Source organism: Plutella xylostella, chromosome 16, assembly GCF_932276165.1.
Source record: "Plutella xylostella chromosome 16, ilPluXylo3.1, whole genome shotgun sequence".
Lineage (NCBI taxonomy): Eukaryota > Metazoa > Arthropoda > Insecta > Lepidoptera > Plutellidae > Plutella > Plutella xylostella.
The window spans coordinates 6,261,953-6,287,583 of NC_063996.1; the positions used below are offsets into that span (position 1 = coordinate 6,261,953).

General features: G+C 37.4%; 2 protein-coding genes across 4 annotated transcripts in view; both read right to left on the reverse strand.

Moving 5' to 3' along the window:
• Positions 1-1,565: 1,565 nt before the first annotated feature.
• LOC105386196 (phosphatidylethanolamine-binding protein homolog F40A3.3) lies at positions 1,566-3,943 on the reverse strand. Its single transcript, XM_048626552.1, has 5 exons — positions 3,871-3,943; positions 3,458-3,543; positions 2,851-2,974; positions 2,211-2,424; positions 1,566-1,759 (listed from the first exon to the last, which is right to left on the reverse strand). The coding sequence occupies exons 2-5, from the start codon at positions 3,536-3,538 to the stop codon at positions 1,621-1,623; spliced, it is 558 nt and encodes a 185-aa protein (XP_048482509.1). The 5' UTR covers positions 3,539-3,543; positions 3,871-3,943; the 3' UTR covers positions 1,566-1,620.
• Positions 3,944-6,103: 2,160 nt separating this feature from the next.
• The window catches only part of LOC105386197, a 77,911-nt gene continuing 58,383 nt past the window's right edge, over positions 6,104-25,631 (reverse strand). For all 3 annotated transcript variants that reach the window (XM_048626540.1, XM_048626539.1, XM_038118351.2), the window contains 2 exons: positions 15,464-16,422; positions 6,104-6,772 (listed from right to left, as the gene is read on the reverse strand). In XM_048626540.1, the coding sequence (XP_048482497.1) occupies positions 6,186-6,772; positions 15,464-16,415 (1,539 nt within the window). In that variant the 5' untranslated portion in view covers positions 16,416-16,422 and the 3' untranslated portion in view covers positions 6,104-6,185. The remainder of the gene's footprint in view (positions 6,773-15,463; positions 16,423-25,631) is intronic.

Below are 25,631 nucleotides of genomic sequence, written 5' to 3' on the forward strand. Positions count from 1 at the left end.
CTGCTGTTTGATTTTATACCTACATTTTATTCATCCACAATATGTCCGATCTAATGAGTTTGCTCTGATTAAAGGGCCTACCACACGCGTAAGTATCACCACAGTTTTGCCTGCGCAGGCCGCCTTAAACACGGAATACCGTGCGTGTGGTTGGTAAAGGGCCTACCACACGCGTAAGTATCACCACAGTTTTGCCTGCGCAGGCCTGCTTGTACTGTACATGGAATACAGTGCGAAAAGGTGGAAAACTGTCATCATCATTCATCATTAGCCTATAGCAGTCCACTGCTGGACGTAGGCCTCTCCCAAAGCACGCCACTGGATGCGATTTTTAGCTTTCCGCATTCCAATCATAATCAGCCACCTTTCGCAAGTCGTCACCCCATCTAGCCGGACTACGTTTGCCTAGTCGCGGCCTCCACTCTACAACACGTTTACCCCATCGGTCATCGGTTCTTCGACAGATGTGACCAGCCCACTGCCACTTAAGCTTACTAAACTCGGTGAGCTTTGTCGGTGACTTTAGTTCTCTGTCGGATTACTTCGTTCCGGATGCGATCTTTCAGAAAGACTCCAAGCATAGCTCTTTCCATAGCTCGCTGAGTGACCTTCAGTTTGTGAACCAGTCCCACTGTAAGTGTCCACGTTTCAGCTCCATAGGTCATAACCGGTAGGACACACAGATCAAAGACTTTCGTCTTGAGAGTTTTTGGTATGGGCGACGAGAACACTTGACGAAGTTTGCCAAATGTTGCCCAGCCCAACTGTATTCTTCTATTGACCTCTGATTGGAAGTTGTTTCTACCCAGCTACAGAGTCTGTCCAAGGTAGACATATTGTTGAACCACTTCTAAGGTCATGCCATCAACGGTTATTGGACACTGGAGAACGTGGCTATTATACATAACCTTAGTTTTATCCAGGTTCATCCGGAGGCCAACCTGGCGTGAAGCTTTGTGTGGTAAAACTGTATAACTACCGCGCCAACCCCGAAGCGCGGCTTGCGCATTTTTCGATATGTTTGAATTTTTAATAATTTTGCCATTCATTAGAGTCTTTTCTTAAATCCTTGAGTAGTATAACATGTGAATGATTTTTTCAACGTCACAGCAATTTTTTGTCCACTTCAATCGTGTACGGTTGGATTTTTGGGAATATCAGGCAACTAGACTTTTTTCTAGTGAAAAAATTCTAGTTGTTTGCAAACATTGAAAATAAACCAGTTGAAGAAATAGTTCCTCATTGGGAAACATTGTTTCCAGTTTCCACGCCGACGGTTTTGACAAAAATGAGGCTTGCGCGTACGATAGCTCGGCGTACCTGCGCAGTTGTAACTGTGGTGATACTTGCATTTTTTTTTAAATGTTTTACATCCTTTTTTATAGAAAAGTTATAGGACGTTTTAGCTATTGAACTGTTTTGTCACTCTTTGTCACGGAACAAATTGTTCTAAATTAGGGGCCTACGCAGGCTTTGTGCTTAGGGCCTCCGATGCTCTTAATCCGCCACTGTTAATAACAATAAACATAGATCTGCTGTGCGTAGTCCCAGAAAATAAACCCAAGTCACAATAATAATAATTTATTAAAACAATAACAACATCATCAAGCTACACAAGTACTAGGCGCCCAGACTCTTGTAGAGTTGGGGCACGTAGTCGTCGAACTGAGCGCGGTAGAAGTTGCCGGCCACCGGGGCGCCGAGGTTGTACTTCTCCGCAAACTTCTGGGTCGAGAAGCCTGCGCGACCTTCCACTGACCTGGGGAATAGACGGGATTATTGTAGCATAGATCTAATAGATAGAATATTCTATTTTGTACACACACACAATAGCACCAAAGTACTCCTCACCGACTCACTCAAGACTAGCTGTCTTCAGTAGGTAGTAGATTTTACAGCACGTCAGAATATTAGGTATTAACTAAGGGCTGATTTTTCAATGGTCAGATAAGTGTTATCTGAAGAATAAAATTGTTGCTGTCACTGCCTAGAGCTACAATTTTATTCCTCAGATAACACTTATCTGACTATTGAAAAATCAGCCCTGAAATGGAAAATAATTTAGCAAATTCCTAATTAAATTATAAATGTTAAAAAAGGTAATAATATAATATGGTGTCGATATTTTGTAAGTGGAAAGTTTTCATTGCTCGTGAGAGTCGTGAGTGTAGGTACCTAATACCCCGAAAACAAAAGATGAAAAATCTTACTTATTGCTCAGCCTCTTCTCATCGAAGTTAATCTTGCCGGGCTGCTTATACAGGATGTACACATATCGGTGTATACCCGTGCCCTGCGGAGGGCCGGAGCCGATGTAGGCGGCGAGGGTGTCTCCGGCGGCGACGTCGTCACCGGGGATGTTGGTGACCAGCCAGTGGTGCCACTCGCGGTAGACTGGCTCTGGGCCCTCGTAGTTGTCGGGGTCTACGGAAGACATTACCATGCTTGCGAGTCTCCTCAATACTCATTTATTGCATCCACAAGATTTACAGGTGTTCAACTACCTACTACTGACTGTCCCTTCGGGTATACTATTATTCTTATGTATGTTGTGATGTGAAATTGAAGGTATAAAGTTTTCATAAACACTACGTTGCTATTAAATTAGTACAGGCGTTTGAGTAGTCCGATACCTTTAGCCAGTGGACGACTATTATCAGGTGATAATGTTTATGAGCTCTACTGTAGCTCTCTAAATTGGTAGGTACTTACTTGTATTCTTGGTTGTGATCAGGGATAATATTGTCTTAGGTTGTAATAGATATAATTTTTGTAAAAAAGTACTTATAATTGGCAAAATCAGAGGTAGGTTTATGTTGTGATTTTTTTTTTGTGTAAAAAAAGCTATACCGGTGAAAATGAGTGTGTAGTAGGCTCCCGGCTGGGCGTCCCACGCCACGGCCGGCTGCTGCTTCACCTGGGTCGGGGTGAGCTCGTTCCCGTGGGACGCCTCCACACCACTCGGGTACTTCAGCTGGAAATAGGTATAACGTCTCAATATCAGCGTTATTCAAAAGCTTTGCAGCTGTGTACTGTCAATTAGTTTTCCAGATTAACTATATCAGTTATTTGTGTAAGATCCCTATTCAATACACTTTTTAATTAGGTAAATATTTCGAGTTCAAGTTTATGTACTCGTAGGTAAGTAACCTTACCTCCTATCCTACGTTATTGTTTTCAATTCTTATCTCAAAAAAGAAACAAAACTTCAATTTATTCTTTTTAATTAGTGTTTTATGCAATGATAATGACATAATCGAATAAGTAATAGGTGTAGGTATCGATAACTTTGTCTGGTCGTCGGGTCCTGTCCTAATACTTCTATACTTACCTACACTTAATTTTTTCATACTTGGCATAACAAGTAAACAATCTTTGTGTGTAAACAATCAATCCTGATCAATCGTTCGTTCATTAATACAATAGGTAATTCGTGGAACCGAATGATTTGTCTTACCACAATAGTGGAGGTGGGAGCCACGGGGATGACGTCAGGCACGATGCCACTGGACTCAAAAGCCTTAGCGACCAGGGACATGGCTTCTGAAACATTACAGTAAAGGTACCGAAATTTATCTTCATCATCGTTACGTCCCCACTGCTGGGGCACGGGTCTCCTTCCAATGAAGGAATGGTTTAGGACTAGTCCACCACGCGGGCCCTGTGTGGATTGGTGGACACCAACAACTTGCATCACCACCAACCACCATGAAACCAAATTGCAGTGTGTAGAAAAGCAAAAAAAATAAATGTATAGTATTTTTTGGCACTGAGGAAGGGCAGTCTCATGAACCATATTTTGCGTTTACTGTTTTCACTGTTCGAACGGTCTAAAAACTAATTAATATGAATTAATTTGTAGGTACTTACTGCTGTTTTTTTCCCTTATTTTACCAACTTTTCAAACACAACTTGTATCCCACAGAACCTTACACGAACTGAGTTCACCGCATATAAATAAAAAAACCACATAATAACAAAGAATCATTCATTGCATAATAATATGATAACTTTTCATACCTTATTTATCAAATATTAAAGATCAGAATTCAATGACGACAAACACTAGCTAAGTTTAAATGTAGGTACCTATGCCAATCTTTAATTCTGATAACAGAATTGAAAATAATGCTCTTACAATCACCCGGATTGTTTTGAATAAGTACTTAATTAGGTACCAAACATTAACTCCATGACATTTAATACTTAAGTACTTATTTAATGCTTATAAATATATTTATAAGTAAGTACCTATGTAAGGTACCATAAAAATTTAGCATTTCTTCGAATCCCCTGAGAGTAGTTTATTCTGAAATTTCTAACCCTGAAAACCTTGTGCTTCTCTCGCGGTGAACATCAAAATTAAGGTTCTTCTTGTATCAGTCTATACTATTACAAATATTTATTTAGTTAATAGAACTGCTAAAGTTATATATATAGCTACTTAAACCATAGATATTTAATTAGTACCCTGTGTTTTTTGTAACTTCTCGATCATTTTTGTGTGGGAAATAATAAGTAGGTACATAATATTTTTTATAACACGCTTTTATTGATTTTCAAACAAACACAAAGAAAACACTGAACATTAACAAACAAAATATCTTAACTCTATATACTTACATAAAACACATGGAGTCCTAATGCTAAGAATTGTTATTATAGTTAATCAAAAATATATTAGTAACATCCTTAAATTTCTAGCTTTTCTCGACAGCTTGGCTCATCTTATTTATAATAACGATAACATTATTATTATGACTCTTCCTGTTTTATCCGCCAAATACAAATTTAAACTTAAGCACGACGAAAATTACTATAGGTACTGCCGACTAGAAATCACAATTGAAAATTATCGACATATTATAAACATTTTAATTTAAACCCTAAGTTGGCAACGTAAAACTACGAGTAGTAGCACTAAGCAATTATATTTTTATGATCTCTGCTAATAATAAATATTAAAATTAAACATATTTATTTTACAATCTTCATTTACACTCACTAGCAATGAAAAAGTTCCATTTACAAAATGTCGACACCTAATGACCTTTATTTTTTTACATTTAATTTGATCAAAATATTTACTTTTTTAGTTGGCGTATACCTTAGCTGTTATAGATACAACCTAATATTCTAATGCTCTGTACTTCAATATTTTAGGAGTCTTTTCCGTTTAAAGTGTATACAGTGTGTTGTTTTTCGAACCCGACAAACTTTAAGGGTGTAAACTCTACGAGTGTTTTTTTTTTCATTTCATCGAGAAAACACCCCCATATATGTGGAGTCAAATCTCAATATTCTGAAATGGCGGCCATTTTAAAGTTTTAGATACTTAGTTTTCATAAAAAATCATATCTCAAGATTTAAACGCCTTACAGGCATGAAATAAAATGTTTTTATCCGCAAAAAGTCATCTCTATCCAATAAAAACATTACCCTCCTCCTTCGGCAGTGGGGTAAAAATACGCACAACTGCTAAAAAGTTACAACACATTGTATATTATAGGTAATTTGCTACTATGGTCACTGGACTTTTTCACTACTGTGTAGTGTATTTTAGCTTGTAAATTCCGTAAATCCCTTGAAACTGACCGACTGCAATCTCATGGTGAAGATTGGTGGCATTTCATTAACTAACTTTCATTAACGCTTTATTATAAAATAATGTGTTCCACCTGTCAGTCAAGAATCTAAAATAACAGAAATTATTTATTTTTACATTGTTACACACGGTTCTTATCAATGGAAATAGTTTAAAAAAAACATGCTGTATCAAATGTAGTGATATCACGCAATCAATGCAGATACTTTCTAACTATTTAAGCATATTTAGTTATTTACACAAATCCCGGCCTCTCTTCAATTTTATACAATATAGTACCTACTGAATACCACCCAAAACTCATTTTTACTTAATATTAAATTACAAAGGTAAGTACCTACCTAATTATTTTATTTTAGTCACAAAATATGCATCAGGTTATTTCAAAATGATCCATTACTTTTTTCTGACAGTAGGGGACTACTCTTGTTGAAATATACGTACGGAGACTACGGAGATAGTTAACGTAGCAACGAGCGCCTGGTGTATCAACATGAACCTAGAGTGACCCTCCAGATATGATGTGCCTATCTATGTCCCCTTCAGCTTCGACTCCCATCACTTATTAACCGAGCGGTCATTAAACAACCTGAACAGTGGCGAATGCACTGAAAGTCACTTTCTTTGGTGGTTCCGCGCTGCAAGTCCTCACCACAGGCCTCTTCGAGTCTGGAACATTCTTCAGCACCGGCTTTAGATTCGCGACATCATTGTGTGAGTTCGCTTTAAACCTTCCAAGCGTATTATTAGGATTCCCTAAGTCGCGCAACTTGCTCGTCAGTCCTGATATCCTGGTACTCAGATTCGAGTAGTTATTCTTTTTCACGTCATTCTGTTTCTTGTCAGCCAGTTTCTTTGGGTCGAGGTTCTGTAAGGAGGTGAACTTCCTGTGGTCTGTGTTGAGAGGGCTCCGCTTCACGTCTGGTGCGGGGCGCGGGAGCCGCGGCGGCCGCTGGATGTAGTTACTAGGCCGGTAGGTCATGGGTGCTGGCGGGATCTTGTCCCCGATGCGGTAGTACTGTGGTACTGGATCCAGCCTCTGGGGTTTCCTGAGGGTGAGAGCCATGGCCGCCTTGGTGGGGCGGGCGAGGCTGTCGAAGGCCGTGGTGGAGAACTGGGAGCGGCTGCTGCGCCACTCCTCGCGGTCAGACTCGTAGCCCGCAGTCGCTGGAAACCAGAAAGTAAACATTTTAGCGAACACTTTTTTAATGGTTGTTATTGTTGGGTTTCAGACTTTTTCATGGACTGTTATTGGGCAGCATGTGCTTTAAGGTCACATAAACGTATAGTAAACGAATCGTCACCGTATCGCCTTTCCCCCGAGGTAGTCGTTACGGTGATTACGCTACGATTTCCATTAGTGTGCGTTACAGTAGGGAGTTTCATACATGGAATACTGAACGGCTCCAGTTGATACGGTCACGATCCCTTTCCGAGTCGATATGTGTGCTGTCATTTACTTGGAAAGATCCATAATTCTATCATAGTCCTAATAAGAATTAAGTATACTATTAGAAGAATCCCTTTTTAACCGACTTCAAAAAAAGGAGGAGGTTCTCAATTCGTCGGGATCTTTTTTTTTTTTTTTTTTTTTATATTTTTTTTTATGTATGTTCACCGATTACTCCGCCGTTTATGAACCGATTTTGAAAATTCTTTTTTTGTTGTATTTGGTTGAGCTTCCAGGTGGTCCCATTTTTTTTTCAGAATTTTATCTCACCCCCAAGGGTGGGTAAAGGGGTAAAAACAGGGTATGAATTTCAATTTTGGGCACATATTAACCGATTCTAATGAAATTAAGAACGTAAATATAGTTCTTATAACAAAAAGATATGATGGTGACCTTGAGCTGATCTGATGATGGAAACGGAAGGCAGTCAGGGGAACTCCTCAACGGTATATAGCAACTACTTCGTGTTTAGGCTTGAATGATTCGTATTGATTAGTACGACATTTTGGTATCATTTGCACCTTACTTTTGATTGAAAATTATTACAAATAAACTAAAAACTATTAAATAAAATAATAATTAAAAAAATTAAAAAACCGACTTCAAAAAACCACTAAAATGTAAGAAATAATTTAAGGTTTACACAAATTCTACTCGTATGAGACAGTACAAATATACCTAAGCAGGAACTGTTCTTTTTTAATGTTGGTGCGGTGACAAAGTAATCTGAAGAAATATGGCACCAACTTCAAAAAAGAACAGTTCCTGCTTAGGTATATTTGTACTGTCTCATACGAGTAGAATTTGTGTAAACCTTAAATTATTTCTTACATTTTAGTGGTTTTTTGAAGTCGGTTTTTTAATTTTTTTAATCCTAGTTGATATGTGTGCTGTGACCTTTACTTGGATCTTATTAGGTATATTATCCTCAGGCCGTTGTAGGTGTCATAAAAGTGCCAAATGATTCATCGCACTACACAACACAACCCGCCCAGCTTGTTTGCACGCCATTCGTCATTCACTTCACGCACAAGTTTCACTAGTCTCGCATACGAATGGCCAAAAAGATTTGTATCTACATCACAGTGTTTAAGTTTAATCCTCGATGACCTAGAGACGCGATCTTCCGGCAAATGGTGGCACAAGGATTTTGCAATGTTTACAGGAAAATATTGCGTCTATACTTCTTGCAACTCAGAATAGCGAGCAAAATTCCAAATAGAGAGAGAGACATAAAGTAACAGTGTCATTTACAATCACTAGCAATGAAAAATCTCCACTCACAAAATTTCCGAACCCAAATCCAATTTCAACAAAGATTTAACTAAAAAATTGAACAAAATATTAACGTTTTTAGTTGGTAGTTTTCTGATGCGCTGTTAAATGTACTTCATTAGTAATTTGGTGCCATGTCACTGGAACTGTTTCATTGCTCGCGCGTGTATTAACTTTATGAGTACTATAGGTACATATGATTATAATGTTCATTGTGTATGATAAGTTGATGACAAAATCCCAGATGGCAATGACGAAGAAGGTGAAGTCAATATTGTTTATGACAGTATTGTTAATGCGACTAATTTGCGTGTTGTGCTGCGCAGTCGCAGCCACGGGGTCACTCTATATAACGAAAAAATTTAGTTTCTTTTCGTTGTATTGAACGTGCCGATTGCACAAAAACTCTCGTTCGTTCGTTTATCTACAGTATAGAGTAACCCTGCTGAAAAATGAACGCATGACATCATTACGATTATACACACTCAAATCGTTCTCCCTTTCTAGGAAGGCAGAGGGACATTGCTACACCCACTTTGGCACTGTTAAGTTAGTGTTTTGTGTGACAACAATTAATTTTATTGGTCCTTCTCCCTTCAAAATCGACTACATTATGTGAATTTAACCACTGTGCTGCCGTTTTCGTCCTCCAATATTTTTTTTGTTTATTACTAAAAACAGATATCATGCATTGGCTATTCATTTTCTTGACCTATCATAAGGCCCATATCCACCGATCGAAATTAGCGTAGGAGATGATTACTCCGGCGGCACAGACGAAGTAGCAACAATTCAACGATCAAGCTCCAATAACTTTATAGGTTATTTATATTTTCCAAAGTATAATTTACATGATATTATTACGGAAACACAATACGTCGTGCACAGTAGGCGGAGGTAGTTGAAATAGAAGCTGCAAGTGTAACGTCGGCCGAGCATGAAGGCGGGGTTCGATTCCCGAACAGATCCGTTACAATGCACCTTCCGGCTTGGAGGATACACCTACATATCGCTGTTATCAGATATTTGTCATTTACCTATGTACCTGCATACAAATAATGCAATATGGTCCAATATTTCTTTTTAAGAACCTAAAAATATAGTTAGGTATTATGTTTATGTAAGTATAATAATAATTACATATGTTTGATTCATTTAACATCTAGTAATGGTCTAAAATAATGTTGTGAAAAAAGTGATTGTGATTTTGTTGCAAAATAATTATAATTTGCTGAACATTGAGTAGTTTTGAGAAACTTTACACTCAGAGCCTCACTCACTATACCGTTCGCAGAACAAAGCCCTTTCATCTACACCGTTTCATTTCACAATAGACAATCAGACTCAGGTCGTAACCGCAGAGCTATTACATTTGCTGACCGTACAGACATTACGATGTGTTCAACCGTGCAGCAATACTACATAATATGCAATAGCTATCAACTCATCGCCCCAATATACCCATCTTCGTTCGAAATTGCAGATTTTAACAAATACCACTTGTGGTCTATGGTGAAACTTAGGTACATTGGTGTGTTTCTTTTGACTGTATGCTTTTTAAATTTTTACCATCCTCATCTTAGAATGTTGACTAGCATTTGTTTTCTTGGTGCAAGGATTAGCCAATCAGATTAGTCGTCAGTCGCAGACTGCCCTTTAGCTCGATTACGGAGTTTTAGAAATATATCTCCAATTTGAGATTTTGCAACAAACAGGTTAAGTACAAGGAAATTTTAATGTTGTATCCGCAAATTTCCATTTTTATGTCGAACTCAAAGACACTTTGTCGTTAGAAGTTATACGCGAGATCGCCAGAGTACCTAACCTTTTTGTTTTCACCCGAGATAAACGTCATTTCAACGATATCTCAGCATTGGAGATCCATTTCCGTACCTCAGTTATCGATACCAAAGTGACATGGGATACATAATACAGTTGATGCGTTACTCGCATTAGACCCTTTTCATCATTATAACAATGAGTGCCATACCTATTTGTATCTACAAAACAAGCTACATTAGATTATGTAGCAAGTATGATTTAGATCACCACACAATGCATATAAACGAGTAGGTATGTTCTGTAAGTTATTACCGGGTCACACATATATAAATAACGTTGCAGTTTTACTTCTTGCTAGCAAGTCAAGTTTCGACACAATACACATTTTTACGATTCGTTGTGGTTGCACATTCGATACGTATGTAACGTGTGTTTGTCGACATTCGATAATAAATTAGTGTCACTATTAACCGCTGAGTGAACTTACATGATTCTATTTCCAATGCGAATTAACAAATGCATCTGAAAATTTGCATATTGGGTAGTCTATGGAGCCTATTGTGAAAGCCCAAGTTTTTGTTAAGTAATTAAGTAAAGACATGTACCTATCGTATTAAATCGTATAATACCTTTTGCACTGAAAGTAGGTAAGTACATTTTTCATTTTATTTTTATACTAAGTATGTGCTATGATTGCTAAGGGGTTCTCTGAATCCGAAAAATAAGGAATGAGGGAAAGGAAAACAATAACAAAGGTGAATGCAGTTAAGCAACCGTCGAGTTTAGGCCCGTAGTGGATAAGGAAGGATGAGGACAGGGAAACCCATCTATAACCAACGAACGAACAAACAAAAAAATTCACGCGGTCGACACAATAGACTTGTCAAATGTTTTGGAAAATAAACGAAATAAATAAATAACGAGATAGAGCCGACTGAAGCGCTAACTACGACTCGATCTCGTCGATTAGGCCCGGGTCTCCTATTTAGGCCGTAGGTCGCGTCCAGCGTCTCGCCGTAGGCCGCGTCACGATGCTCACTACGTCTACGCGCCAACGTCGGCGTGTGAGGGAGACCGCATCAGTACATTTCTATAGTGAGCATCGTGAGTATCGTGACGCGGCCTACGGCGTGACGCTGGACACGACCTACGACGTAAATAGAAGACCAAGGCCTTACCTACGTGACAATTCTCGTTCGTTCGTTCGAGGCTTATGTCCAAGTGGATGATTAGAAGTAGATACGATGTTTATAATAATATGTTTAATCTCCCTTTGAGGCTCACTCAAAATTCTTCCTCAGTTTCTCAATTTATTTATACAAATAATATTTAAACTAATATTTGTGCTTTTACGAGTTATTATTTGAGTATAAGGCATAACTTAAATAAAATAATACTTATTTATGTTCTCACTAAGTATACCTAAGTATACGTATCTGCGGTTGCTATTTGCGGTTTAAAGATGTTGGCACACTGTCTCCGGTGAAGGCCGATGATGTTATCTTAAGCGGCTTTTTTCCAAACTAAGCAATTAGAGGTCTGCCTATACAAGGTACTTGTGCCTAGTTGGAGCCACCCACGGATTAGTTTCGTAATACACAGACGAGCAAGGATGTCGGTGATGTTGATTCTGGAGGCACAAAAATGATATTTTCAAAATACTTTTAGATTCGTCGATTTTTAATAAAAATATTGGTTTTTAAGCGAACAATTTAAATCTTATGCTTTTAAGGGTAAGTATCTTGCACAACAAAGTTAATCATAATTAAATCTATGACCAATTTTATTTATTAACTTTGTTGTGCCAGCCACCCTTAGTACCTATCTCTAATATATTAGTACTTAGCTTGGTTTATTTTCGTCAAAAGCAGGTACTTTTAATGTTTTTAGTTTTGAGATGATCACTGTTGTCGTAGGGCGGTTTCTTTCTTAGCTTTATTTATGTAAGATCTGTTAGAACAGTCTAGTGTAATATCAGACATTGCTTTTTCAGCTAAATCATTAGTCATACGTCACTGTTCTCAAGTTTCGTCTAACTTCAAAATCTAGGTAAAACGATCTAAGCCGGAAAACCACCAGGTCTCAATAATATAGACTTGCAAGTACTTTACCTTTGCCGCAATACCTACAAGTATATTGACTCTCGGCAGAAAGTCCGTGAGAGTGAATTGCTGTTCAAACATCCGTGTGGACATTCTTTAGTCATTTTTGTTGGACAATATTTGCCAAGCGGATGAAGTTAGGAAAATAAAGCCCTTAGGAAAGCAGTTACTAAACCGTTGCTCCTGTCTAGCATACCCAGGAATAATAAATAAGTATCACCAACCACCAAGTAAGTCACCAAAAATCCGTAATAAGTATGTATTCTTATGAAAATAGTTGCTATAGTGTGTTTATCAGCGCAGTATAAAGCAGTAAAGCTGTGTTTACTTTTGCTTCGCTTATTGAGCTTTGCAATTTCCATGCTAAGATATTGTGTTGGTTTTAGTATTCGTAATTGACATTATGCCGAATTGCCGAATGTAGGTAAACCTAAGCTTTATTGATATAAAGTTTCATCAAATTGGTAAAAAAATTGCACGAAAGAACGGAATACCGCTTATAGCGGAAATGGAACCCGAATTATAATTTCAACGAATAAAAGCAATATGATTCTTAGACATAATTTTGATAAAAGCCCAGTCCACAAGTAATACATTAAATAAATAAAAAAAATATAAGTTACTTATATTCCAAGTCTATAAATGGCAGCCACTAACCACTTGTTCTATTCACAAATACTAAAGCCAAAACATCGTTACAGCATTGTATTGTTACAAACAGACATGCATAATCGCCGTTAAATGCATTGGAGTCAAGGTCTAAACTTGCACAACGGTCAATCACCCATGAAGATGTAGCCAAAACAAATGACTATTATACCTAGCTAATTAGGTTTTTTTAAATAGGTATCTGTATGAATGAATTTAACCTACATTATCATCACAACACAACCCATCACGACCACACTGCCGGGACACGGGTCTTCTTCCAATTAATGAAGGAAGGGTTTAGGCCTGGTCCACCAGCGTGGATTGGTGGACCTACTACTTTGTCAAAATTTGAATACATAAACCGGCTGTGTATTCCCAACGCTCTGTAAACAACGTTTCCATCTGTATTCTGTACCTATAATTCCGGTAATTCCGATTGATCCGATTGAACTGTCCTATTAGGAGCGATTGCCTCCGTCACGGCTCCGACACGGAAAGAATTAAAACTCACACTTTGACCCTAATCACGATCACTGTGATGTCACTGTTACGCCACTGACGGTAGCGTCAGCAACTGCAAACGGCGGTTCAATGAACTTGTGGTCATATTTATTTCGCTATGTATATGTAGAGGCAAAAAAGCTTTTTCTATACTTACATGGTGGAATCATAATTTTTTGTAAATACATGTATAAGTTTCATGAACGTCTACAGGGTGTTGCAAAATTGATATACTAAGCCGAAACCTACATGTGCAGCATGGTATATCTAAGCCCGAAACTGAAATCAGAATTTGGAAATTCGCGAAAAAAATAATTAATTTTCCATAGTAAAAAACAAAATTTGACTGATTTTGTAGGCGTTTGACAGCGCTAAACACCTGTTAAATACTGTCTAAGTTTTTGTGGTAAGGCCCTTAATCACTAGATAAAAAAGCAGGCCTTCCGTTGCTATCAGTACTGGGTGCAAACGCCGATCGTGTTAGAAATGCTTGCGAATGACCCGACCCCCCCGGCCCGCGGGACGCTTCTGCAATTTCAACCTATTGAAATGGAAAGTACACAACTACTACTCAGGTATAAGTAGTAGAGTAGACACGCATTCTATTCTATTCTCTGTGGGGGTGCAAGTACCTGCACCTGGCTCTCTCAAATGGAAATGGTCTAAACCCTAAGCTGCCATCCTAAGCTTGCACCATTTCCCACCGTTGCAACGTTGGGGGGTTCATAAAATTATCTAGAAGTGCTAAATCTAGATAATAATATTATGCAGGTCTCTTCATGAAATTTTCCTAAAGATTGCCGATTTGAAGTTGCAAAGCAGAAAATTTATTCAACCGTAGAGTAGTTTTCGTAATGAATAATTTCAGGTTTTCCGAATCTAAATTTATTGTAAGTATAGATTTATGGTGGAGCTCGAAGACACCATATATTAGACAATTTGGTTCTATATATAACAAGTGTGCCGTCTCAATGTCGTTTCAGTGCCGTGACGGTGTCGTGTGTCGTCGCCGTAACGTGCCGGTGTCATTGGGGGGCAGACTTGACACACATAGCCATTCCAACTATTTAAACGTCCCAATACCAATACGGTAGCATTCACACATTCCTACTTGTTTCCTCTTAACACGTTTAAATGTCGTTTCGAAATGTTTAACAAGCATTTCGCCATTAGAATGGTTACTCAAATTGGTAATTTGTTGAAAGAGTCCCTTAGTTGGCTCAATGAGCTCGCGGGTCGCATAGTAAGTAAACATACGGGCTTAAGTGATGCAAATTTAAGACAGAACTAATACTAATCGGTATTAGTAAATACCAAGAAGTGGTTGGCTATTAGGAAATAGAGTACAGGAGGATTGAGTTATTATTATTTTTAGGTAGCTTTTCCGCCAGAGCTTAAAGGGGTTACCGTGATAATTCCAGGATAAATGCAGCCTATATAGCCTATATATAAAAATAAAAAATAAAAATGAAATAAAGTCAACCCACAGGAAGTGAAAGAATTCTTTCAATAGATCTAGTAGGTTTTGAATCCAGACATTATAATTTCGTATCGTAATACAAAATCTAGCGTAACTGCAAAATTGTTATTGTTTTTGCCGATATCTATTATGATAGTTCCAATCAAATTACACCCATCATCAATATAAGCAACTTATTACAAAACAGAATGCTATTGAAATAAAGGTCAAAGTTTCATGATTTATTCTCTAAATTACATGGAGACTACCTGAGAAATTAAATTAGCTTCAAAGATGGCCGTTGGGAATTAGTCAGATTGATTAATGTTTGAAAATATTGATGTTACTCTACCACCTTTGATTTAGATAATCTATTATATATTGTATAGCTTCTTGATATTACACAATAATACCAATGATTACCTTTATAGTTATCATCAGTTCATCAGATTCTTAGTATCTTTGAACATTGAGTCTAAAATCTAATAAACCTTTCGCTACAAACCACGTACAAATTTATGGGCTAAACGTTCGTCAATCGGCTGTTGATGAACCGTTGAACACTAGATAGTTTAACGTTATGCCGCAGTTTTATGTTTATGTGAGTATTGTAAAGATAAGTTATATAGGACACTCACCTTTATTACTAGCAGACCAGAGACTTCTAGTTGGACTCGTCCGTTTGGTCTTCGAGTCCCTGAACATCAATATATCGGGCACCCGGCTGGTCTTGCTCTCCTTCGGGATTAGGTCTGGACTCCTCTCTACGTTGACTCTCACGTACTCCCCTTTCAACACTTTACCGTCTTTCGATGGGGGTAAAGGCGCTTTTGCCTTGTTCTTCTGAAACAGACGCTTCCGTTCCGGCTTCGCTGGTACTTCCACATCAGTGTAGATTATGCTGTCTATTTCAGAGATGTCTTTTATCTCCCCTCGGATCCCTATCAGACTCATTGGCTGGTCGAACCTGGAGTTGTAACCTTTTTGGTGGATAGATATGTGAGTGACGCCATCGTTGTCTGTGGTGTGCATCAGGTCGAAGTCAGTCTTCGCTCCCTTATCAAACAAGTAGTCTTCAACGCTGTTTTTCCTATTCTTATGACTAATTGTATCGCTGTACTTCTTTTTGGAGAACAAATTGTCAGTGCTAGCGTAGTTGGGTGCGTTGTTATTAGTGAGCCGGTTCCGCATTTTGAAGTATTTGTACGTGAAGTATATTCTCTTGAAGTCCTGTTTGTTTTCGAACTTCAACGCTATGGCTTCCTTCACAAAGTTTTTGGTTACGTAGAAGACTAGAGTGTTATCGCAACTCGGGTAGTTTTCGACATTGACGCAGCTATTAATATCGTCCACTGGAATATTTTCCGTTTTGATCGTTTTTGCTTCTTTGTTTTTGGCTTTGTCGTCAGTTGTTTCTTCTTTAGTGAGTAGCTGTAGTTGGTCCTTGTCGTTGAATCCGACGACGGTGTTGTAGTTGGGAGTGGGCCTGGTGATGGTGATGATGTCGAGCTGCTGGTGCGTGTTGTGCAGCCGCTGGCGCGCCACCACGGCCGCGCGGCCCCCGCTCCGGGTCGCCTTCTTCACCGTCATGGGAGACCTGGAACAAATCAATTGATTTGTTAGTATTCTCAACGATAGGATCGGAAAAGGGAATACCTTCCTAGATAATAGTTGATAATTACGATTTTGACGCGTGCTTGGCATAGCTTTTGTAGGTTTTCACATGGGGGCTCATGATCAAAAAGTAGCTCAAATAGTAAAAGGTTGAAAAGTAACTCATACACAGTAAGAGAGAAAGGTAAGCTTTCGAAGCCTATTTTGTACTAAAAAATCTTTCTTCTTCATGATATTACTTCTTTAAGTGTAGAATATGTATTAGGTAAGGTACTTAGATATAAAGATACATAATTACAAGACTTAAAAAACTACACTGCAATTTATTTTTAACCAGACGAACCACAATCGCAAACCACACTGATAACGTTATACTCTAAGGCTAGAATTATCCACTTCAAGTGTGATGCAAAGTATCAGAGCTGCAACGCCCACCATTTAAATTCTATTCTAGAACTATGCTGCGTTTGTCTAGACTTTTAGATTCTAGACGGAGTACTTAATAACGACGCGATAGGCAATTGCTAACAATGCTGCATTAGGTACTAGCCAGGGGGTCACTCTATGTAACGAAAAACTAAGTTTCGGAGTGCCGCTGCGCAAGCAACGACTCTATCTCGTTCATCATATCATCATATCAAGTACTAGCTGTTCCCGCGCGCTTCGCTTCGCCTTAAAAAGTTTTCCCGTGGGAATTCCGGGATAAAAAGTAGCCTATGTTCTTTCCCAGGGTCTAGACCGTATCGACGGTGGAAAGGCAAAATGTTTGAAGCGCCATGACATAAAATGTTCACCAGAGCGATTTAAAGTTTGAAATTTTCGAAAAAAAATCATATCTCTGTAATTATTCTAGCTATGCATTTAAAAATTAAAATACGTAAAATTGAAATAGTTTTCTATGTTATTCTGTATATAAAATGAATGTACATATTCTATTTACTGTAATAAGGGACATAAGACATAGGCATCTGAAATCTCAGTCAGGTAAAATTGGCTTAAACGACATTAACATTTTAATAAAATACAAGTAAAAACAATTTAAAGACCGAGGAGATTTAACCATCACACCAGCATAATGTTTTATAATAATATATGTTACTTTAAACATTTCATTAGAATGAATTAACCGCCAGACTAAGGCAATTTATATCTAAGATGAATGACTTAAAGAATAAATGAACTTATAATTGCACCTCAGAACTCGAGAACAGTTGAACCGATTTTGGTCTAGAAACATTTGTGAAAGTCCGGGGAAGGTATAAAAGGTAAGGAGGGTAGGGTAGAGTAGGATAGGGTAGGGTAGGGTAAGAGGCGGTACCTGCGGGCCAGCTAGATTGAAAACAAAAATTTCATAATATGAAAAATAAATATATAATAAATATAAATTTTATATACCAAGTCGGGCAAAGAAGCGGCACGGCCGTAGCATTTTTTCTCGAAGCATTATTTTATTATAAACTTTATTAACGTATTGTTCACCGCGAAATCACTTTGAGATTGAGATCCAAGTGGATCAGGTTTACTTATTCATTCATTAATAATGATAATCCAACCGACATTAAATTTCTTCGTCCATCTCTATGCCACCATTCAGTCATCGCCTTTGTCCACCTTCCATCCTGCCTACGAGCTAAGTGTCCTGCCGACTCCTATTTCAGTTCAGTGACCTGCAAACCGACGCCGAAGACTTTTGTCTTTTGGCGAATTACCACGCTGGGAATACGGTCTTTAAGCGAAATGCTTAACATGGATCGCTCTCTGTGCAACTCTGATTCGGTGCACAGTTTCCTTGATCAGCGTCCATGTATCGGCACCGTATGTTAGTGTGGGCAAGACACATTAGCAATTATCAATCCATAAGCAGCGTCGCTCGCTTTAAACTATCTGTCAGATTCATACAAGATACGCTAGATTTGATAAGCAAGCAACGATGCTTTAGGATTGTTAATGGCTAATGTTTAGTGGTGGTAACCCCAAAGGACTATCACAATGTGAGTTGGGTCTCACCCGACAGCCGGACCGAGAACCAAATCGACCTATGATTAGTCGAAAATGGAGACACTTCTGGATGTTAGGAATAAGAGGGTTGCTGATGTCAATAAGAAGATAGCGATAGTTTAGGAGCAGGCCAAAAGATCTGCCAAAGGTGTCGTGTAATTTAGCTGCAGGACCCACAAGTTAGAAGATAACTTAGTATCCAGATCGACAACAAATACCATCTACTAAGTCTGGACGAGGTCTCATTCAAAGATCACAGGTCTGGCAACAAAGACGTATTGTTAAAAATTTGCGAAGAAATAGTAAGGCACAAGGAACACTTAAAGAATGAATGGATGTCTAAAGAAACATGGGATATGATCAACCATCAAGGAAGACTTAACGTCGAACTAGACGACCATTCTAAAGAAGCACTTGCGTACGAGTATTTTCTTTGTGAACTTAATATCAAACGAAATTTTTAAAAGGACAAACGCTGCTAGGGGGGACTGTATATCTAGAGATGAGACCACAACCATCGGCTGCCATAGGAAACATGAAGGATCTATACAAAGCATCTTGAAGAACATTGCAACAAAACCCATGATATCTCCTTGTTACTATGGAAGACTGGCTTTCAAGATGGTATGGCCACATTGCCAAAGTTTTTAATGATTCTAACCACAACCTGAGGAGTTGAATGCAGATGCAAATATAACAGGAGCATCTTGTATCTTGATGCATAATCGTAATCATTATGATTAATAAAATCGGCAGGTCGCTAAGGCTAGTCAGAGGCCTTCGGGCGGCTTGAAAACGTCTGACAGTTGGGTTGCCCACTTACCCGACAACTCCCTCAGCACAAGATTGCTTGTGTTGGGGCCCACCAACCCGCGCTAGGCCAGCGTGGTAGACTAGGCCTAAACCATTCCTTCATTGGAAGGAGACCCGTGCCCCAGCAGTGGGGACATGATGGGTCGTGATGATGATTAATGATGTGATTTATGACTATCCTGCATCTTGACAGAAATTTAAATATCCAACCCCTAAATAAGACGAATTGATACGGACCATACGATCGCTGAAGAGTGGCAAAGTACCAGGGAACGATGGATTTCCTACGGAGGCATAAAAAGCAGGATATATGCAATATACCAGATATTGCACTCTTCAGCGATGGAGGATGATGAAGTGAAGTTAGAGTAAAAGTTAATTTAATTCATGTCCAACTTTTTCCGATAAGGTTTGCTTTTCGTTAAAATACTTTATCCTGAAAACACAGATACAAACAGGACGTGGTACTCGTGGTCTTCTATTTCGTATAATTACCAAACAATTATCAAAATCGGTTAAGTTGATCCACAGTTTTACGCTTGGGAAGTTTGGGAATGGGAACACATTTTTGGTTAGATTTTTATATAGATAAGAAATCCTGTTTCTGACTAGATTTCGATATAAATTATTTAAGAATAAGTTTATTTTGGATGTATAATTTTCATTTTGTATAAAAAGTAATGTCTTGTTAATACAATACAAATATTTTACATTAAAATTCCCTACTTGCATAGAAACAGCAATTTAGGAGAAAGGATCCAAGTGCATATTTTTTTAAATTAATAACACAATCAATATTAATTATGGCGTTTTCACGGAATATCCGTCTGGATATAACAGCTTAAACACCATAAACCGCTTCATTGCGATTCTTTTGAATTGTTTTATATCACTTATATCAATTATCTACAAATCGCAAAAAACCGCTTAAGTGCCAATTGTACCAATAAACAGATTTAGGTAAAGTTGTATTAACCACCAAACGCCGCGAGTAAGGCTGACCGGTAAAATGGTTTAAGCGCCAGTGAGGCTTAAATTACAATTAAGTAAAATATATTAAGTGCTTGTATGTTATTTTTGACAAGAAGGCATTTAGTTTTATATCCATTATGTTTTATTTCTTAATCAGGTACGTCGCTTAAGTAACTAATGATGCAAATTCACATTCATTCAAAATGAATGAAGTCACAGTGTTTTACTGTTTTAGTAAGGGTAAAATGTTTTATATAACTTTATTATTGATCATGTATGTTTGAACATACAAATGACTAAAAAAGTGGCTCTTAATACAAAAAAAATATATTAAGATTTCCAAAATCACCGATGTCTTAAGCGCCAAAAAAGTGCTCAGATCGAAACGAGACCCGCACCATTCGAAAGAGAAAAATCAGGCGATTCCAACGGTGTATATAACTCATATTCGCCAAAAGTGGCGGATAAAACATTCTGCCTTTCCACCGTCGGTATGTATACCAAATTTCATTCAAATCCGTTCAGTAGTTTTGGCGTGAAAGAGTAACAGACAGACAGACAGACAGACAGACACAGTTACTTTCGCATTTATAATATTAGTTAGGATAGGATTAGGATTAGGATACCGATGTCACGACAGTTCTATTTCGACAGTATAGAGTAACCCTCCAGTTACTGACACAATGCACGCATTATTTATCTCACTGCACTCTTCTTATTGTTACGCTTGATAAGTACACTTATTTTTAAATGTCTGGGTTAGTTTGTATTGTAAAGGTGAGAACGGGATCGGAGTCTAAATATTTGTGAGAGATTCCAAAATAATATCACACATAAATTTGTGTAACTTAAATGTGAATATAAGTAATTATGTTTTCACTGTCGGAAAATGGTAATTTCGATTTTTTTATGGTGCAAAAAAACGCGTTTTTTTCGCCCATAGACAAACGAACTCAAACTAAAGGGCAGAATTTTATCAGTTCGCATCAATGCAGAGATAGACTTACTATGACCACTTAGCAAAAATAGCATACCTACCTACCTACCTATACAATAAATATAGATCTTCCTGTTTTATTATTCCAAGGTACTCGTAATGTCAGCGTAACATTCGAACGATGATGTCGACCGTGTAGCAGCTCGTTTTTGGTCAAATCGGAAGTGTGCGATCGAAAACCGGAATAAAAGAGGCTGCACCATACTGCAGTGTTTGACAGTGACCTAGATGAAATCGCATTGGGGCAGTAAACTCTCATGTCCACGGCTAAAAGTAACCATCACGGTTGACTACTTAATAATGCAACCGGAAATCGATATCCGTACATGGATAAGAAGGACCTAGGTATATTATGTAATAAACCAGAGAGGTAATTAAATTAAACATAGTGTCCTTTTATAATTACAACTACTAAATTATTACTTTAAATACTTATTCAATGGATATTTACCTGATTTTCAATCAATCATAATTATAGGCTCGAGTTTATCTAGGAAGAAGCCGCTTGGTTAGTATTTCGAGTTAGTAGTGACGGTCGAATGGCGTAGTGGTTAGTGGCCCTGACTGCTATGCCGAAGGTCCCGGGTTCGATTCCCGGCTGGGGCAGATATTTGTTTAAAGACAGATATTTGTACTCGGGTCTTGGGTGTTGATATTTATATTTAATATCTATCTATCTATGTATTTGTGTAAATATATCAGCTGTCCGATACCCATAACACAGGCTCTGCCTAGCTTGGGGTCGGATGGCCGTGTGTGAGATGTCCCCACATATTATTATATTATTATTATTATATTATTATTTATTTATAATAATCAATACAAAATAAGGCGTCGAATCAGTTTATACATAATTATTAGCTGTTTTTATTGTTATTTCAGAGTTGGTGCCATAATAAACAATTTTAAACAGTTTTGTCGGACACATTGTAAAACTACAATTAGTATGTAAACCTAATAAATAAATAAATAAATAATGACCACCACCGAACATTAGCAATTAACAATAACCATGGTGATTGTTAATTGATAATTGTACAAAAGCTGTATGATTGGTGTATTCTAAGGTCTCAGGAAATATCACTGATAAAAATTCACCCTGTAGGTACTTATATTGATGTTGTATAACATCAATAACATAATAAATCGCTTATAATTAACTAAGTACTAAAGCACAATGTGTCGGAAAGTAGCCAGTAATATTTAATGGTCACATTTAACTTTAAATGTGTGAAAAAGTAAACTTATTCTTGTTAGGTTGGTACTTTAATTGCACTTCGAATGTCTTCTCATACATTGTATGCCACTTTCCCCCCAATAAAGGTACTTTTCACACAGTAACAGTCAATAAATACGTTTTGAATTATGTGTTATTTATGCTAATTAAATTCTAAGCTAAGAAAGTGCTTATACACGATGTTTAGCTCATTAAAATTTGAATTTTCGAAGACTGTGACTGAATTAATGAATGATAAATGTAGAAATGTTACTTTCCTTTACAAATAGATGATAATAATAATATGTAATAGGCAGATATACATCATTATTTGTGATGATTCTGATGGTGTATACTTTGATAGATAACTTGTTTAACTCATGTGAATAAAGGAACAATAAGTATGTTTTTAATCTCAGATACTTACTAAATTAATAATTAACAGATTCTGAACGATCATCAACAGTCGATTTGAATTTTTATTATGAAACCGTTCGGAATCTGTCAATTTAGAGATTCTTTATCTGAGATTCAGATAAAGGCTTTAGGCTTCCTACAGAGAAAGGCACACTCATTCAAATTCCGGTAATTAAGAATCTCTAGAACAATGCGATTGTCACAAACTGTGAGAAAAGTGGAGAAAAAAAATATTGTTTCCTATTTGTCTGATGAGTACGTATAAAGCAGGACAAGTGATGATTTACCGACTAAAAAGAGTTTTTTGATCCGTAAATCCGTAACGCAGTTTGCCTATTTCGCATTATGTTATGACCAAGTAGGTACCAATTTCTCCACAGTCGTTTAGAGCATAACCAGGGAGTAGTGGTTGAATTTTGACACATCTGTCATGAATTTGATATGGAGATGACGTTTAATTTATAAATCAATCCCTGCCGGTTAGATAACCGACTATGAAGAAATTAGCACTAATCCTGTATTGCCCACCATTGGTCAAAAATGGCTACCATTAGTTCGTATGCAGCTGTCATGCTTGACACGTGGTTAAGCCTTAATAAAGAATGGCAATACATTTTTTTTCATTGCTTTTCGCCCGTAATTTAAGGTACTGGAGTTCAAAATAAGATGGGAAGGCTAAAGTTGACCACGGATAAAAAAACCGGCCCTAAGGGATAAGTTAACTATGTGTCAAAAACAGGCCCTTGGTAAGGCGAGAAGGGATAACTCATGATTGATTCTGAACAAAAATCGTTCACCGTAATACGACTTTTGATAATATGCGAAAAGAAATCAACACTGGTAACGTTATTTTTTAGTATGGGGAACATAATATTTTCGTCTTAGGCACTATACCACTTTTTCAACACTCTGTGTAAGAACGATAAGTTATTTATAGATACTCACAACATAACTAACTACACATACTTATTTAAATAAAACATGTTATTCATTGCTAAATGAACATCATTGAAATAAGTAGGTACTTGCTAAAATATTTGATTTTATCCCTAAAATATATTCGCTCTTCAAGTTTATGAGGGCAATAGATTTCGGATTATTTGAATCAAGTTAGGTAATTAACTCACAGAAGCTTTTGGAGTAAGCACTAAGTTATTACGTTACGCCAAGGTAGCATTTACTTAGATACCAATCAAGCCCAATTCCCATCAATTGTTAAATTAATAAACATTACTTCTTAGCAAAACAGTACGTACTGCTGCTGCTGTACCTCCACAATACTCAGTCATTAGTATCATTATTACTGCAATTATAAAGACAACTCTTTCCTTATATTGCGAGAACCATCCTCGGATTCTTCGTGTTTTACATAATTTTATTTGAAAACACGTCTGTTCCGACTCAAAACCAGGTAACTGGATTAAAATGGAAAGTGAATTAGTTTTAATTTTAATAGCGAATGTTTTACGTGCCTCCAGCTATAATCCTCCAAAATTTAAACTCAATAGAAAGTATTTCTGATGATGCCAAAAAATAGTCGTGAAATAGTCATAAATAGTCGTGTTTTCCAAAAAAATAGTCGTATCATGCTTTCGGAGTTAGAGCTATACTTTATGGAGGATTATAGCTGGAGGTCTCCAGCTATAATCCTCAAGCCTCTGCAGAACAAACGGTAAGGCCTATCGACATGGTTAGGGTCTCAAAAAATAGTCGTGAAATAGTCGTAATGACATGCCAAATTTCAGAAATAGTCGTCAAAAGATAGCAGAGATATAAAGGTACTTTGCTGCAGCCCTGGTGGAGGATTATAGCTGGAGGTTTTGAAAATATCGAATATCTTTGGAGCTACTATGACTATCGGTTTGAATTATGTCTCAAAAAATAGTCGTGAAATAGTCGCTTCTATTTATTATAATTTTAAGCTTGATAAAAGCTGTTAAATAATGATATCAAATTCTTCATACAAATCAAAGTGGACGAGAATTGCAAAGCGAGCCAGTACACAAAAATAATAGCACCGTAGCATTGAAGTACTCATGTCGAATTTATCTATAAATCATTTATTTCGTCATACTTTGCATCAATAGTATCTAAACTAATCTTGGGTATGACATTTATTGCTTTTGCTCTTAGCCTTTACCTTACTGTGTACAGAGAAAACGTATGCCTATACACGCACACATTTATCTCTGTTATCTTGACAAACGATAGCGATGACGACTACGGCGATGTAGTACCTAGGTCAGTTATTGTCATCCCTTACTATCCCGTGATCAGACAAATATTGCTATCCTTGTCTCCTTTCTAACCGGCATGCATCGCACGCATAGAACGCGTGAGCGAACGTGTCATCGGTTGCATCTTAACAAGCAATAGCAAAGCGGTATTTATTACGTCCCTTGGTCCCGGGATCACACAAATAGTGCTGTTCTTGTTTTTTTATTAGCGTTGATGTGGCCGCCACCTCCGCCGGTTAAATTGGGATTAGTTTTATTGAAGACGCAGTACAGGGTAGCACTCAAGCGATAAGAATAAAATACGGTGTTTGAAATATAACTCATTTAATTAAAATCACAGGCCGAAAGTACTTTTATTTATACTTAAGTTATTCATTAAACAATCTTTAGGTAGATTAGGTTTCATACAATTATCTCAGTATTATTTGACTATTACCTATAAACATATTTAGTTTTTATTTAAAATAATCACAGTTGGTTTATTGCTAAGTAATAATATAATATTGTCGTAGTTCAATAAAAAAAACATGGTATGAACTTAA

Coding starts and splice junctions, on each gene's coding strand:
- LOC105386196 (XM_048626552.1), bottom strand. CDS start 3,538: ATGTCCCTGGTCGCTAAGGCTTTTGAGTCCAGTGGCATCGTGCCTGAC. Junction 2,975..3,457: donor CTCCCACCTCCACTATTGTG/GTAAGACAAATC, acceptor ACCTATTTCCAG/CTGAAGTACCCGAGTGGTGT. Junction 1,760..2,210: donor GAGAAGAGGCTGAGCAATAA/GTAAGATTTTTC, acceptor TCTATTCCCCAG/GTCAGTGGAAGGTCGCGCAG.